Source organism: Caretta caretta, chromosome 2 (assembly GCF_965140235.1).
Source record: "Caretta caretta isolate rCarCar2 chromosome 2, rCarCar1.hap1, whole genome shotgun sequence".
NCBI classification, from domain to species: domain Eukaryota; kingdom Metazoa; phylum Chordata; order Testudines; family Cheloniidae; genus Caretta; species Caretta caretta.
In genome coordinates this window covers 88,282,522-88,299,074 of record NC_134207.1, presented here as the reverse complement: position 1 = coordinate 88,299,074, position 16,553 = coordinate 88,282,522, and the positions used below count along the sequence as shown (strand labels likewise).

Below are 16,553 nucleotides of genomic sequence, written 5' to 3'. Positions count from 1 at the left end.
AAACAATCCAGCTCCCAAAGAAGTCAAGAGGAATCTTTCCATTGACTACTGTGGTAGTTGAACTAGGCCTAGAATACTGCTTTCAGTTATACTCACCTCAGTACTAGAAATATTTCAACAAACTGAAGAGACCTACCAGATGACCAACATAAATGATTAAGGTGATAACTTAAAAAACAACATTAAAATAACTTTGTAGGCATAACTTGGGGAATCATAAGCATAACAGGGGATATAATCATAAGCATAACAGGGGATCTATATTAATTCAAGAGGAACACTCATTTAAGGGTCACACAAGGGATTATACAACAATGGGGAGAAATTTTGGATGAATACTACGAAAAATGTCTCTATGGAGAAATCTATTAGACTTCGTAATGGAGATTTGATCCTGCTCCCATTCTAGTCAATGGAAAAATTCCCATTGACTTCAATGGTGCAGGATCAAGCACTTGTCTCACAAGCAAAGTGGTGGAACCACATCCCTTTAAAACCAGACTAGGTAAAGAACAGATAGGCCCCACACTAGCAATGAGGGGACCAGTGGGGCAGCTAGGCTCCACATGGGCAATGAGAGAATTAAAGAGAGCCTTTAGACCCAGTTGACCCTGGACCATTAACGTGTAGCCAATGTCAGGCGTGGAGAGGGGAATTCAAAGGAAAAGATTTAGGCCTAGTCTACACTAGGATTTTTACGTTAGTGTAGTTACAGATTGCTCAGCGGTGAGAAAAATCCATGCCCCTGAGAGACGTAGCTATCCCAGCCTAACCCCCAATGTAGACAGTGCTAGTTTGACCAAAGAATTCTTTCGTCGGTCTAGCTACTGCCTCTGCTACTGCTAATAAGCAGAAGGTAGGTTTGCGAGGAAGCAGCCAGGAAAGGAAGCGCTGGGACATGCCTTTCCTGCCTGCTGCAGCCCAGCAAACCTGCCTGAAGGCAGAGAAGCAGTGGGGAGGGTGGGCTACAACCAGAAAGCCAGGACTTTCTATGGGGAGCAGGGTCCTTGGGATCCTTGTGGCTGTACCTCTCCTCATGCTCTCTGGGAACTGTTTAAAAATTTGAAGATAATCACTCTTAGTTTATTTATTTTGGCAACATTGTAAAACTTGGTAGAGTGTATGCACAGCATTATCGGTCTTGCAAAAAAATTTAGACACTAACAGTTCTAACACGATATTTTTAATTTTTTAGTATCCACTAACTGTTTTGATGTTTATAATGAATTCTTCATATCCTAAATTAATTACTTTACTAAAGAATTGTTTCATTAAAGTAATTAGGTTTCAACATGAATTTCATTGGTTATGCTAGTACATTGCACACTGTGGGGTGTATTCTGCTCTCTGCTTTAACAATAAGTACATTCATGCTTTGAGGATTGATCACTATAAACGCACAGATCAAAACTCAAATATTTTGCAGGCAAAATTATTAACATGACAAAATACTACTTAGCCTATTTGAATTACAGATACAAATTCAAAATGCAGTTTAAGCACAAATACTGTAGAAGCAACATGAGAGCCTTCTACGTTTATTAGAACTAAGTGAATCAGAAATAACAGAGCTGCTGATTCTGCATAGCCATCTTCACATTTCAAGATGTTTCTATGTCTTCCTGACACTAAACTCTAAAACCATTTTTATGAGGCATTCCAATACTCAACAATAAACTACATTTTATTTTAAATGACACAGTGCCTGTTTACAAACCATTAGGGATACCTGCAGGAATAGTATTTGCCAGTTACATGCAGTCTCCCACCCCATCAACCTTATGCACAATAATAGGTTACAATCGTCAATTCAGAAGATTAAATATTAATATATCTTTATTAGTTGAATTTAATAAGCTTTAACAATTCTAAATAATTTTAGTTTACTTGGGCAGTTTGCTGAAAGTCATGACAAATTACTACATATAAAGCATTTTATTTGTAGTACTCTTACAGTGCCACTTTTCTTTAAGCACTTACGTATATGTATGGACTCTAAATCTTTAAGCTGGGGAAGAATATTACAGGAAACGCATTTTAAACAAATAAAAATGTGCAGAACTTTACGCTATAGACCCAAATAACAGTGCTGTGCAAAGTATATTATGCAATGTTGCATAACAAAGCAACAAACCCACAGCCAGTTAAGTGTTCTGGTTGAAAAGGTCTCAAGGAAATCACACGTGTTCATTTCTTCGCTACTCTACCTGCAGCCACATACCTCAATCTGTGATCTTTGATAAGCAGGGTTGGCATGGGTCAGCGTTATTATTATTCGCACTGGAGTAACACACAGAGGCCCCAATAAGGGATTGAGAGCCCCATCATGTTAGGCACTGTACAGAACTTGAATAAGCAATCATCTCTACAGCTATAATGTACAGCATCTTAATGCTTACAATAGTTGCTTGACAGTCAACAAATGTTTATAACACTGGAATTGTTATTGACATTTCCTGTTTCCTTTGCTTTAGACATGGTCATAAATATAAAGGGAAAGGTAAACACCTTTAAATCCCTCCTGGCCAGAGGCAAAACCCTGTCACCTGTAAAGGGTTAAGAAGCTAAGATAATCTCGCTGGCACCTGACCAAAATGACCAATGAGGAGACAAGATACTTTCAAAGCTGGAAGGGGGGGGGACAAAGGGTCCTGTGTGTGTGTGTGATGCTTTTGCCAGGACCAGAGCAGGAATGCAGGTCAGAACTCCTGTAAAGAGTTAGTAAGCAATCTAGTTAGATATGCGCTAGATTCTGTTTTGTTTAAATGGATGATAAAATAAGCTGTGCTGAATTAGATGTATATTCCTGTTTCTGTGTCTTTTTGTAACTTAAGGTTTTGCCTAGAGGGATTCTCTATGTTTTGAATCTGACTACGCTGTAAGGTATTTCCCTTCCTCATTTTACAGAGATTTTTCTTTTACTTTTTCTTTAATTAAAATTCTCTTTTAAGAACCTGATTGTTTTTTCTTTGTTCTTAAGATCCAAGGGTTTGGGTCTGTGTTCACCTATGCAATTTGGTGAGGATTTTTATCAAGCCTTCCTCAGGAAAGGGGGTGTAGTGTTTGGGGGGATATTTTGGAGGGGAGACATTTCCAAGTAGGCACTTCCCCTGTTATTTTTGTCAGACATTTTGGTGGTGGCAGCATGAGGTCCAGGGACAAAAGGTAAAAGTTTGTACCTTGAGGAAGTTTTAACCTAAGCTGGTAAGAATAAGCTTAGGGGGTCTTTCATGCAGGTCCCCACATCTGTACCCTAGAATTCAGAGTGGGGAAGGAACCTTGATAGACATATATTGGAATATTGTCTCAAATACATTTTAGAAAGATGGTTCCAAAATAATATAGGCACTTACTGCACGGATGTCCCAAAACCTTCACCTCGTCAATAGCCAGATATCCTTGATGACCTGAAGTGACCACTTCAAAAATAACCTGAGAAGTGAAGAGAGAAGTTCAATTTACAACTCTGTAATTACACAGTGGAAATAAAGTCTCTTATATCCATTAAATTACTATGGAAAAATAAGACAACTAAGTATTTATTTAAATAATATGTTGAGAACTCATAATAAAAAGCCAAGAATGCATCTTTCAAAAAATTTAGGACCAGAACATAAACAGAACATAAACATTTTCACAACATTATTCCCCACTGGGTTAAACAACACACTAAAGAGACTCCAAAAGATATTGGATCTACAAAGCAGTCAGATTAACTTTTCATTTTCTGCCCTTTATAGTATAAACCTGTTTATATTTAATACATGACAATTATACGGTATAGCCACATTTCTGCAGTGAAGTGTATCAGACATATGCATGGCTATTTTCATGAGTGCATTAGACATGCTCTTAATCTTCCACCTACTGTACTATGTTAAGTAAAGCAGATCATTGGCTAGAGTTTGTTTGATGACTATAAATAGGTCACAAGATAAATGGACTGCTCTTGTCAGCTGAATTAAGAGCATTCAAAAGTAAATGTCTCCAAACTTTGGCAGCCCTTGCTTTGAACAACTCAAGTCTGTTTCTGCGGAACAGGAAAAAAATATGCCAGTGGCATTAATGGGTACTTTCTCAAAGTAACGCTCAGGACATGCTAGCTCAAATCCTGCTATTTTTTAATACTGCTTTTCTTTGGAAATTTATCCCTAATTGTTTTTCTCTACTGTGCTCAAGAAGCATACAAAAAAAGTTTGGAAGACATTTCACAGGTATACTCTATATTTGACCTTGGAGAAGTTGCATAAAAACACAAGTGTACCATGTTCCTTTGCTGCAATGTTTTAAATGACAGGAGTCCAGTACAGAATGCAATATGTCACAATGACAATATGGAGCTAGTATAATATTAACAAGGTAATGGGTTTTCTGCTGTTGAATAAACACTATAAAATCAAGGATCATGAATTTAAAATAAAATCTTGATGTGACAGTATTCTTCATCATTCCTCGTCCTCCCAACAGACACATGAATTGGTTTGTCCCATTTTAAAAAAACCTGGCTTTAGTCCCAACTCCCACTAAAAGTTTCACTCCACCTTCTTTCTGCCCTTCATTCCTATACTAACTGAATGAATAGCAGCCTTAAACTCATCTCATATAATTCCATTTTGGACCCCCAGTCCACAAATGTGGCTTCTACTCCCTACACTCCACTAAACAACTCTCATCAAGGTCCCTAATGAATTCTTCGAGGACAAATATAAGGGCTTTTATTCCATCCTCTTCCTTCATGATCTGCTAGCTTCCTTTGACACTGTTGACTGTAATGCTCCTCTTCTTGAAATCCTGTCATCCCTGGGCTTTCTTGGCTCCGCCCTCTCCTCCCTCTAACTGCTCCTTTGATGTCTTGTTCAGTTGGTGCTCCTGCTACTTTTCCCCCTTTTGATGGGGGTCTCATCGGACAGAGGTTCATCACCTTTATAACAAATCTACCTCTGGACTCCGAACCAATCACCTTCTGTCCAAACTAAAATCTCAGCATGTCTTTCTGAATTCTCCTCATGGGTCCAGCCAACAACAAAAACTTACCAACTCCAAAAGAGAAAGACTGGCAGTTTAAAACTCAACAGAACAATTCTTGCTCAAAAAATATATGTAAGAGTATTCTTCAGTTACAGCTAGTGACCCTTAAATATCTAATTCTAAAGTAAGGCCAAATTCTCTGGGAAAATATTGGAGGAGATTAAATAAATGACCAATAGGGCTTTGTTTGGAAAATATTCCAACACGACTGTTTATTGGTGCAAAGCTGGGTTTTCAACCAAATAGATATATTTTTAAAGTGTCTGGTTTTCATTAAAAAGTCAAATTTTTCATAGAAAAACTAACCACCCCAAACATTTGTAACTGGAAAAGCTGCTGCACTGCTTCATGAGAGCTGTAGTTTGCAAGTCTCATGCCCCAAGTACTCCACCATGGGCTGGGTTCCCTAGACAGATTACATCTCCCAGGAAGTATCCTGGCTATGGACTCCTATGATACACCATGGTATCTGAGTGATCAGACAGACTATGGTGCAGCATGGGAAATGTTGTATGACCAGGTAGCCCGGCCAATAAAGAATGGGAGCAAGAGGCACCCGAAATGTAACTCCCATTGAGGCACCACAGCAGCATTGCTGAATAATTTTTTTCAGTTTTCAAATACTTTTTTTTCTTCCCATTGAAGCTAAAATTGTTTTCATTTGCACTGACATTTCCAGGGAAGGGGGAAGAGCAGAGGGGGACATTTTCCAGACACTACAATGTTCAGTAGTATTCAGCCCAGAACCTATATGAAAGGCTGGAGCAAAGTTCTTGATTGCTCCAATATGCATATAACCAAACAAAGCTGTAAGCTTCTAAATACAAAATAAGCTCTCTTGGAATTTCATAGATAGAAAGATTAGGATAGTTTAAACAAGACATTTATAACAGACCAGAGACACACTGAGTGATCTGAAATATTGTACCATACGCCCAGATAACACACCAAAAATATGAAATATTATTAATAATGAAGCATATTACACATAATGAAAAAAGCAGTGTTGGACTCTCTGCTGAACTAGTTACTGTCACACAGGCGTTAGGTTTCAATCAACAGTAGTACTAGTTGAAATACGTTGGGCCAGATCATGCTCCCATTGAAGTCAATGGCCAGACTGCTGCCATCTTAAATAGGAATAGGACTGAGTCCTTTTTGACACATAATATGCATGTCAGTGAAGTGAAAGAGATACCACAACCAGCAGTGACATACCTCAGCCGAAAAGGCATCCCTGACATGCCTTTCACTTTACTCAAAGACATGACAAGTGCTACAGAAAGCAGAAAATCCCTGTCACAGTACAATTTTCATCTGTTCACAGTGTTCTAAAATAATATTAGCATGTGCATCAGTAACTGGTATTCCCTTATACTTTGACTAATGCATGAAGATTATAGGCCAAAATTTTCTGGTGTAAATGAGGATGGCTCCATTTTTGACCATTTACTCCAGCAGAAAATTTGACCCGGTCATAAATATAAAGGGAAGGGTAATCGCCTTTAAAATCCCTCCTGGCCAGAGAAAAAATCCTTTTACCTGTAAAGGGTTAAGAAGCTAAAGGTAACCTCGCTGGCACCTGACCAAAATGACCAATGAGGAGACGAGATACTTTCAAAAGCTGGGAGGAGGGAGAAAAACAAAGGGTCTGTGTCTGTCTGTGTGATGCTTTTGCCGGGGACAGAACAGGAATGGAGTCTTAGAACTTAGTAAGTAATCTAGCTAGGTATGTGTTAGATTATGATTTCTTTAAATGGCTGAGAAAATAGCTGTGCTGAATAGAATGCATATTCCTGTCTGTGTGTCTTTTTTGTAATTTAAGGTTTTGCCTAGAGGGATTCTCTATGTTTTGAATCTAATTACCCTGTAAGGTATTTACCATCCTGATTTTACAGAGGTGATTCTTTTTACTGTTTCTTCTATTAAAATGTTTCTTTTCAAGAACTGAATGTTTTTTCATTTTTCTAAGATCCAAGGGTTTGGGTCTGTGGTCACCTACACAAATTGGTGAGGATTTTTACCAAACCTTCCCCAGGAAGTGGGGTGCAAGGGTTGGGAGGGTTTTGGGGGGAAAGACGTTTCCAAACGACGCTTTCCTAATAAAAATAAACCCAGATAAATGTTTGGTGGTGGCAGTGGAAGTCCAAGGGCAAAGGGTAAAATAGTTTGTACCTTGGGGAAGTTTTAACCTAAGCTGGTAAAAGTAAGGTCCCCACATCTGTACCCTAGAGTTCAGACTGGGGAAGGAACCTTGACAGACCCAACGAAGATCACACATTTTTAAAATTACTAGTACATATATACTAGTACATAAGAGTATAAAACTCATTGATGAGATTATAAATCCCAAGTCATACAGTGATTTTTAAACAGTAAATACTCCACTTGCACAAGTAAACATGCTGGTTGTCCATGTATACTAGAGTTAAAGACCAGATTTTTAAAAACATCTCAAGCATACGCTCAGTGTGATCGCACTCGCAAATAGATTATTTGTATATCAAAGAACTGGTAAGGGATATAAGTAGCTGTCAATGTGTGTAATCACTCTCTTTGTGCAGACAGCCACAGTAGCTACATGAACAAAAGTACGTGCAAAAATGCACATGTATGCTCGCAGGTTTCTCCTAAATGTCTATTGTCATGAAAACATGACCCTAAATGTAAATAGGTGAGTTAGCTAACAGATGTATAAACATTTGCCTCCCTATACGCATCATATGAACTCAGGAACTATTTACTTCAGATAGCAGAGTGTAAAGACAGGTGTATGATCAAACCATAATATCACTTGGAGTCAAACAGCAGCTCTTTAGAGGTTTCCAGTTTCACATGCAGAGGGTTATGTCACTCAAACTACATACATGTTCTGGGGGGTCATTTTGTGAAGGAGCTACTGAAAGGACCCAGCTTACTCCACAGTTATGCATGTGCATTTGATGGTGAATGCCTTCATTAGATGACAAGGTTTAAACACAGTAAGTCAGATTCTGATCTCAGTTACACTGGTGGAAATTTACAATGACTTCTGTGGAGTTATTTCATATTTACAATAGTGTAACTGAGATTAGAATTTGGCCCAGTATTCAAATTGTGTATCTAAGAAGTTTGCAATTATTGGCACCTGACACTTAAATGCTGCTTTATATGCATAAGTGAAAATCTGAATGCAGAATGGAAACCGCATGGTAATTGTAGGGGAATTTTAATTTTATATCCCAGGACAGGTATTGCTCTCCTTGTATGCAGCACATCCTCACCCTTCCCCTATTCTTTCTACTACACTTGTCCTCCCCTACTAGCTCCCTTCTTTGGCTGTATTTTTACACCATTATGAATTATTTATGAATTTTTATCAACCTCATTTAAAAAAACAAACAAAAAAAAAACCTCATGAAGCAGATTATAACTCCTTCATCCTGTATTTCTTGTGAAAACCATGTACAGTTTTTTCATCATTTTCCACTTGATGAGTTGCCTGATCTGAAGAATGTAAACATTTTCACTCTAGGCTCTCAACTTTCCATTTCATCACAGCTGACACAACATCTGAAGACAATACATGAAGTATATTAGTCCAAATAAAACAACATTCTAGCGCAGCAAGCTGCACTAAACATGATAGTCCTTTGTTTCTTTGGAAATTATTTTGCTGCCTTATCAGTCAGGAAACAACTGGTTAAAACACTGATTTCAGTTGCTCATGAAACACTATGCTGAATGTCTGGCTGAGAGATATTTTACATCAGGCTATTCTTCAGATGCCTGCCAAACAGGAAATAGTGAAGCGGTTTAACATCCCTCCGTCCCTGATCCTGCCTGCTTCAGTGAAGAGCAAAATTAACTTTTCATTTCTGCCACTTCCCCTTCTATATGTGAACAAAGAAACGGAGTTTGCTTACCATCATAATGCTTATGAGTGAAAATGTGCTGTTGGAGATAACTTGCCAGTTCCAAAGAACAAAAGAAATAAGAAATTTTTATCTCTAATGCATAATCTCACTTACTCACTTCTTGCCTTTGTTGTTACAAAGAAATTACAATACTTTTAGTCAAAAGGTGGACCGTACCTCATTATATACACTTTGTAATTCACATAATTTAAAAATATCTATTTGAAAAAGAGAAGGAAATAAAGTATATTAAGTCTACTTAATGTAAAGATATAGAAGAAGAAGGAAAAAAATCAATAATCTTGCAGAGATTTCTATTAGTTTTACATCCCAGGGCAGGTATTGGTTTCTTTGTTTACAGCACATCCTCACTTCTCCCCTATGTATATAGTATACTCTTCTCCCCATAGCTCTCTTCTTTGACTGTATTTTACACCATCACTCTCCCCTACTACTACCATCCTGCTTCCAAATTTGCACATAAAGTAGAATTTAAGTGCCTACTGCCAACCTGAGCAATCTAAATAAGGATGTCTTTCCATGCCAAACATTGAAAATGGGGCTTACAATGTTTAAAGCTAGTTAAATTAATTGTATTTATGCAGGTTATTTTGTCCTATTTCTCTGACAATTGCCCAGCAACTCTGATTTTAAGGAAAGGAGGTCAGAGTTGATGACAGAATCTTACTGATATGACTTGGGTCAAATGTCTGCTTACTGTTGGACATGTAACTAATGTGACAAAGTTCCCCCTCTGCCTTGGTGGGTCCTGAGCTTACTGTCAGATTTGCTTGCCTCAGAGATTCAAGGCAGCCCTCAGTTTGGCCACTTTTGCTACTGGCTCAAACCTGCCGTTCACTCAGCTAATCTCATCACTGGCCAGCATGGGGAAAAGGAAGGAGAACAATCCCCACAGTCTCTGCAGGTCCAACTAGTGGGTTGGGGGACAGGCCAGGGACCTTCCCCTCTGGTGAGACCCCCAGTTCAGGTCAATTCTTCCTATATCCAACAGGGAGTTGGGGGACCCCGGGCCTGCCCTCTACTCTGGATTCCAGCCCAGGGCCCTGTGGATCACAGCTGTCTACAGTGTTTCGTGTAACACTTGTGTAACAGCTACAACTCCCTAGGCTACTTCCCCATGGCCTCCTCCCAACACCTTCTCTATCCTCACCACAGGACCTTCCTCCTGATGCCAGATAGCGTTTGTACTCCTCAGGCCTCCAGCAGCACACCCTCTCACTCTCAGCTCCTTGCACATCCTGCTCCCAGCCCCTCGCACGCACACCACAAACTGAAGTGAGGTCCTTTTTAAACTCAGGTGCTCTGATTAGCCAGCCTGCCCTAGTTGATTCTAGCTGCTTCTTAATTGGCTCCATGTGTCCTAATTAGCCTGCCTACCTGAATTTGTTCCAGCAAGTTTCTTCTGTTTCAAAAAACTGTCCCTGTTACCTAACCCAGGGAAAATGGACCTGCTTAATCTAGGACTAATATATCTGCTTTCTAACACTCCTGCCTTTCTCTTAGACTCCAGCGGGCGCACATGCGGCCCTGCGAGGAATTTTTGTTTTTACCGATGCCCATGCCAGGCAGCGTTACCATGAGCTTGCCCCTGAACCCCAAGCCCTTCCTGAATGGGCTGACAGAGAAGCCGGTGATAGTGAAGCTGAAGTGGGGGATGGAGTACAAGGGCTACCTGGTGTCTCTCGACGGCTACATGAACATGCAGCTTGCAAACACAGAAGAATACATAGATGGTGCATTGTCAGGACACATTGGTGAAGTTTTGATAAGATGTATCAATGTCCTATACATCAGAGGAGTAGAAGAAGATTATGATGATGATGATGATGGGGAGATGACAGAATAAGTTTGTATATTTCTCAAAAATAAAGATCAGTTTTTCACATAAAAAAACCAACAACGACAACAAAAAATAAACAACCCACCACTCTCCTGTAGCCATCTGGGCTGACCCTGTCATATAAAGTTTAAAACAAAGCAATTTTTAAAACTTGGATGACCCAGCCAGAGATGCATCTTTTTCAGAATTTCTAGTAATAAATTACATAATTTAACAAGGGGTTTTTTTTAGCCCCTGGGACATAGGGCAATACTTAAAAAATGTATCAGTTTCTAGTTTTAAATGTATTAAGCCCAAACGATGCCACATATAAGCCACATGTGAATGTGAGTGTGACATTTACTGTACAAGAAACTTCACTCTTTGTCCTTCCTGATAAACTCTAAAGTACAGGGTCTGAACCAAATTCCCAAGCACCAAGTACAGTACATTCAGGTAATGATGTGATTGACAATTTCAGCCAGTTTTGGAAAAACAGGATGGATCTAGTAGTTTATATTCCCTAAACTCCTCATTTATAGGGAAAGGTATTGGACAGTAAAAAGGGTAAAAGCCAACTTCGTGTAAAGTTATACCTTCAAACTCATGTGTGTGGTTACTAGAAAAATCTAGAATTCCCACAGAATTCTTATTCCCTCTCAGCCCTTCAAATTACTTAAGAGATGATGTTTAAATAAAGTACAATAGCCTAAAGACAAGTGTACTCTACTAAAAATATTTTGTATCTTTCTTCAAATTTCATTTTTTATTTTAAAAAGATGTTTGTTAGTTTTTTTTAAATCAAGTTTTATTACAGCCCTTTTTCTGCATTTCCAGACTGAATGAATTAGAAAGCAAATCATTCAAAAAGAAGGCAGTGAGTATAACTAAGGCCTTGTCTGCCCTACATAATTTTGTTGACAAAATAGTAGCGGTTTATACACTACAATGCTCCTTCCATTGACAAAACCGCTTTGCTGACAAAATAAAACCACCCTGACAAGAGACGTAGAGCTTTTTGCGACAAAGTTAGATTGACAAAATGACAGTGTAGACATGGCACTTAATTATATCACTATAAATGGCTTCCAGGAGGTGTCCCACAATGCCCATCCTGACTGCTCTGGTCAGCGGTTCAAACTCCACTGCCTTGCAAGCATGTACATAGGCATCTGCCCCTCCTCCTTTGAGGACCTGGAAATTTCTGAAATTCCACTTCCTGTTTCCTCAGCGTGGAGAGTTCACATCAAATCTTCTTAGCTGATCATGGTGGCTCCATGCAGCAAACACTCTCCTGCTAGGAGTACACCTGAATTATTGGGTCTGCTGGGGAGAGGAGGCTGTGCAGTCCTAGCTCCGCTCAGCCATAGGAACTTTGATACCTATGGTCAGATTTCTCATGGCATGTTGGATAAGGGCTATGAATGAGACATACATTAGTGTTGTGCGAAGATAAAGGAGCTGAGGTTGGCATACCAGAAGGCAAGGAAGACAAACCGTCGCTCTGGTGCTGCACCAAAGACTGCTGCTTCTATAAAGCATAGTGTCCACCTCCTCGACAGCGACCCCACCTCCATCACCAAAAGCCCTGTGGATACTTCATCGGGGCTAGAGACAGTGGGGAGCAGACTCAACCCCGACAATGAAGTCATGGATGAGGAGGTTGAATTGGAGGACAATGCGGCGCACATGGCAGGGTCATCCTGTGGTGTGACAAGTTGGGACCTCTTTTCCACTTTCGAAGGGGTCTAGCCAGTCTCAGCAGGCCACCTCTGGCATTCATGATGCAGGAGAGGCGAGCTCTGGTAAGTAATCTTTTTGAGTTGATGCTACTTGGTTATATGAGGTAAAGCTGTCTTTTGCTTTGTATATTCTAGAGGTGGGTAAAGAGATAGAAATGTACAAGACGAGCTGTGTTTGAGTGTGCTTCACATTCCCCTGTGCAGCTAAGCAGTGCAGCAGAACAGTGCAGCAGAACAGCACACCGAGATTTCACGGGAATCCTCCTGAGAGATCTCTAGGAAACTTTCCTGGAGGTACTTGTCAATCCTCTGCTGAAGGTTCCTTGGCAGAGCTGATTTGTTCTTTCCCCCATTGTAGGAAATTTTGCCGTGTCAACTGGCAGTCACTTGTGTAAGGACCAAAGTGGCACACAGGCGAGCAGCATAAGGAGATGCATCCTTGCTTATCCTCAGGAATGAGATATCGGTTTCAGTGACCCCTGCCTGTGGAAATGGTGGCAGAATTTACAATATTGTCCCTAGTCTTCTGCAGTGATCCTCTTTAAAAACCTTCTAGGCCCTTTGTCCCATATTGAGGCAGCCCCGGGCCAAACTCACCACGTTTAGGGCATTTGCCAAGCTGTGTGCTTACCAAGGGACAGTGAGAAACTGATTCATATTTAAAAAGAGGTGCACTAACAATCATGCTTCTGTTTATTGTGTCTTGTGTTTCTGCAGATGTGTCCTTTAGGGGAACCTCCTACACACCTGCAAGTGCCTACACCAGATTAGGAAGCAAATATGGAGGAACAAGGAGGACACGTTTCAAGAGGTGCTTCTATCCTCAGAGGTAGAAAGATAAGAATGCAGGGCATGGAGAGACACTTTAAAAGAAAATTATAAAACAGACAGGACAGGACAGGAGAGCCAGGAGCAAATTTTAATGGGCCAGGAGCAGATTTTAAAAGTGATGGAGGAGATATTGAAGTCCCTAATCATGCTGCAGGCAGAATACATACATGCTCGGCCCCCCCTGCAGCCAATACAGAACTGCTTTCCAGGACCTGCTCAAACTCCTCCCACACATTCCTTGCAGCTTCCCAGCCCATCTTGGTACCATGTTCACTCCACCCCCTCGGGCAGCTTCCAAAATGATAGCTGGACTTACACACAACTGGAAGAGCCCACACTGCCCTTCATTGTTATCTCCCTTCCCATCAAGCCTTTTGTATGTGCTGTTAATTGGTATTTAATAAAAACATACTCTCTGAAAGATAACCAGTCTTTGTGGGTCTCCCACACACGGTGATTCCTGCTGAAATTAATACGCAGTTGCAATTTGATCATTTGCTGACTACATATCATGGTCAGGAATCATCAAAATTTTCATGGAAGGCAGCAAGTTAACAAAATATGGAGGAGTGCTGTAGAGAACGACAAATTACTGGTGCTCATTGTCATAATGGTGCCTCAAGATTCCCTGATTCAAATAGCACCGTCGTTGTGCCCCGCCAATACCCCTGGTATCTGGCTGCTCAAAATCACTCATCAGGTGATCCGTCACTGCGCTCCACTCCAGGGGAAACTTTTCACCCTTAGCCTCGCAAATATTATGGAGCCAGCTACTATGGCCATGGGAATGTTTTCTTCATTTAGGTCTAACCTGCCATAAAGGCAGTGCCTGTTTTTAATCTGCCTAAGGCACATTATACAGGCCTTCTCCACCTGCTCAGCGTATTGTTGAAGTGCTCCTTGCAGCTGTCCAGGTTTCCCATGTAAGGCTTCATGAGCCATGGAAGTAAGGGGTATGCTGAGTCTCCCAGGATCACTATTGGCATTTCAACATCCCCTATTGGAATCTTCTGGTTTGGAAAGAAAGTCCCTGCTTGCAGTTTTCTGTACAGGCCAGTGTTCCTAAAGATGCATGCGTCATGCACCTTCTCAGACCACCCCACATTAATGTCAGTGTAACGCCCTCAGTGATCCACAAACCGTCCAATATCATAGAGAAGTACCCCTTTTTATTGATGTACTCAGTCGCCAGATGGTCTGGGGCCAAAACTGAGATATGCGTGTAATCTATCGTCCTGCTACAGTTGCACATATTGTGCAAACCCATCCACTATTTCACACACATTGTGAGTCACAGTCCTTTGTAGCTCTGCACACTTGTGTTAACACAGTCCCAATGGTGGACTTCCCAACTCCAAACTAATTTGCCACTGACTGGTAGCAGTCTGGAGTCCCCAGCTTCCACACAGTGATCACCACGCACTTCTCCACCAAGCGGGCAGCTCTCATTTTGGTGTCCATGCACCTCAGTGCTGGGGCAAGCACCGCACGCAGTTCCAGGAAGGTGGCTTTCCGCATCCAAAAGTTCTGCAGCCACCGTTTGTCAACCCAGACCTGCATAATGATGCGATCTCACCACTCAGTGCTTATTTCACAAGCCCAGAAATGACGGTCCACAGTGTGCAACTACTCTGTGAATGCCAAAAGTAATCTGGTGTTGTTTCTTTCCATGGCACACAGAAGGTCAGGCGTCTCTGATTCCTGTTCACATTTGGAGCTCGTGACATACTGTATGACCAGCTGAAATGTGTTCATAACAGTGACCACAACAGCAGAGAGCAGTGCAGGATCCATCTTTTCAGAAAGAGATGGCGGGTGCACAGCAAACAGAGGCCATTGAAAAATGCCATGAAACGCAGTCAATGGAATGATGGGACCAAAAAACCTGCATCATTGGACTTTGAGCCCACACCCATGATGCACTGTTATCCACTCTCCCTTCCCACAATTCCTAGCTGCAGAAGGTGGCAAGCAGCACAGTAGGATAGCTACCCACAGTGCACGGTTCTCACTGTTGACGCTAGAGCACTAACTATGGATGTGCTCTACCAATAGAAGGAACGTTGTGTAAAAATGCGTGCAGTGAGGCGGTGTGGCTCCCCACTACCCTGGAGAGGGATGAGCCCATCCAGCTGCCGGAGTGGGCAGAGCTAGGGAGCTCTGAGCCCGGCCGTCAGAGGGTAAGGCAGCGACCTGAAGTATAAAAGCTCACCCTCAGAGCTCACTGGGGGCCCAGCCGCTGGGGAGGCCAGATGCCTCCAGCCTGGCCCACGACTGGGAAGCCCCCGCGGCCCAAGGTGCACGCCAGGACTGGCCCGACTTGCTCTGCGCCCGCTACCCGGAGGAGTTGCCGGGCCTGCCACTTGCCCATTACCCTGAGGAACCCCTGGTGCTGGATGCCCTGGAGGATACCATCTGGACCCAGGTACCCCAAGAGGAGGAATCAGGAAGTAGCCCGGGGACAGCTGACCATAGTCTGGCTAAGGAACTGCCAGAACCTATGACAGTGTGTTGCGGCCAGGAGCCCCACTGACACAGCAGTGGGTCTTCTGCTGCTGCTAGGGCCCCGGGCTGGGATGCAGTAGAGTGGGAGGGCCTGAGTCCCCCCTGCCACCCAACCCTTGGGTGGCAGTCTCCCCTTCTTCCAGGTCCTTTAGAGAACTGTTTGCTCAGCCCCTGCCTGAGGGCCTGAGCTACTGACTTGGTTGCCACGCCCTGATCCAGAGCCTGGGCCTGCTACTATTGAACTGTTTGCTCAGCCTCTACCTGAGGGCCAGAGCTACTGACTTGGTTGTCCCGTCCTGACCCAGGGCCTGGGCCTATTTCTACATACTGTTTGCTACTGCTCAGCCCCTGCCGGAGGGCCTGAGCACCTGACTTATTGTTGCCCTGCCTTGACCTAGGGTCCGGGCTTACGGTGCTTGTTTCAGTTGCTGCAAGGGCCGCCAAGGGAGACACCCGCGGCTGGACTAATTTCCCCAAACATTATCTGTGTGTTGTGAGCTGGTGTGGCTCCCCGCCGCCCCGGAGAGGGTCGAGCCTCGGCTAGCCGCTATACAATGAACAAATGATGTAATTATACCAGTTTTTGATTGTCAGGGTAACTTGGATTGACAAAATTCCATAGAGTAGACAAGGCCTTAGCAGTTATGTCTAACTGCCAATTTGCAATGTTAGCTGAGAAACTCACCAACCTGAACTCAGCGGAGGGGGAGG

At 42.2% G+C, this 16,553-nt stretch overlaps 1 protein-coding gene and 1 pseudogene across 9 annotated transcripts in view; one reads left to right on the top strand and one right to left on the bottom strand.

Annotated features, from left to right (window-relative positions):
• PTPRM (protein tyrosine phosphatase receptor type M) overlaps window positions 1-16,553 on the bottom strand; it is a 682,939-nt gene that overhangs the window by 425,388 nt on the left and 240,998 nt on the right. For all 9 annotated transcript variants that reach the window (XM_048840290.2, XM_048840291.2, XM_048840293.2 and 6 more), the window contains exon 4: window positions 3,354-3,432. In XM_048840290.2, the coding sequence (XP_048696247.1) occupies window positions 3,354-3,432 (79 nt within the window). The remainder of the gene's footprint in view (window positions 1-3,353; window positions 3,433-16,553) is intronic.
• On the top strand, window positions 10,512-10,791 carry LOC125632328 (small nuclear ribonucleoprotein F pseudogene; annotated as a pseudogene).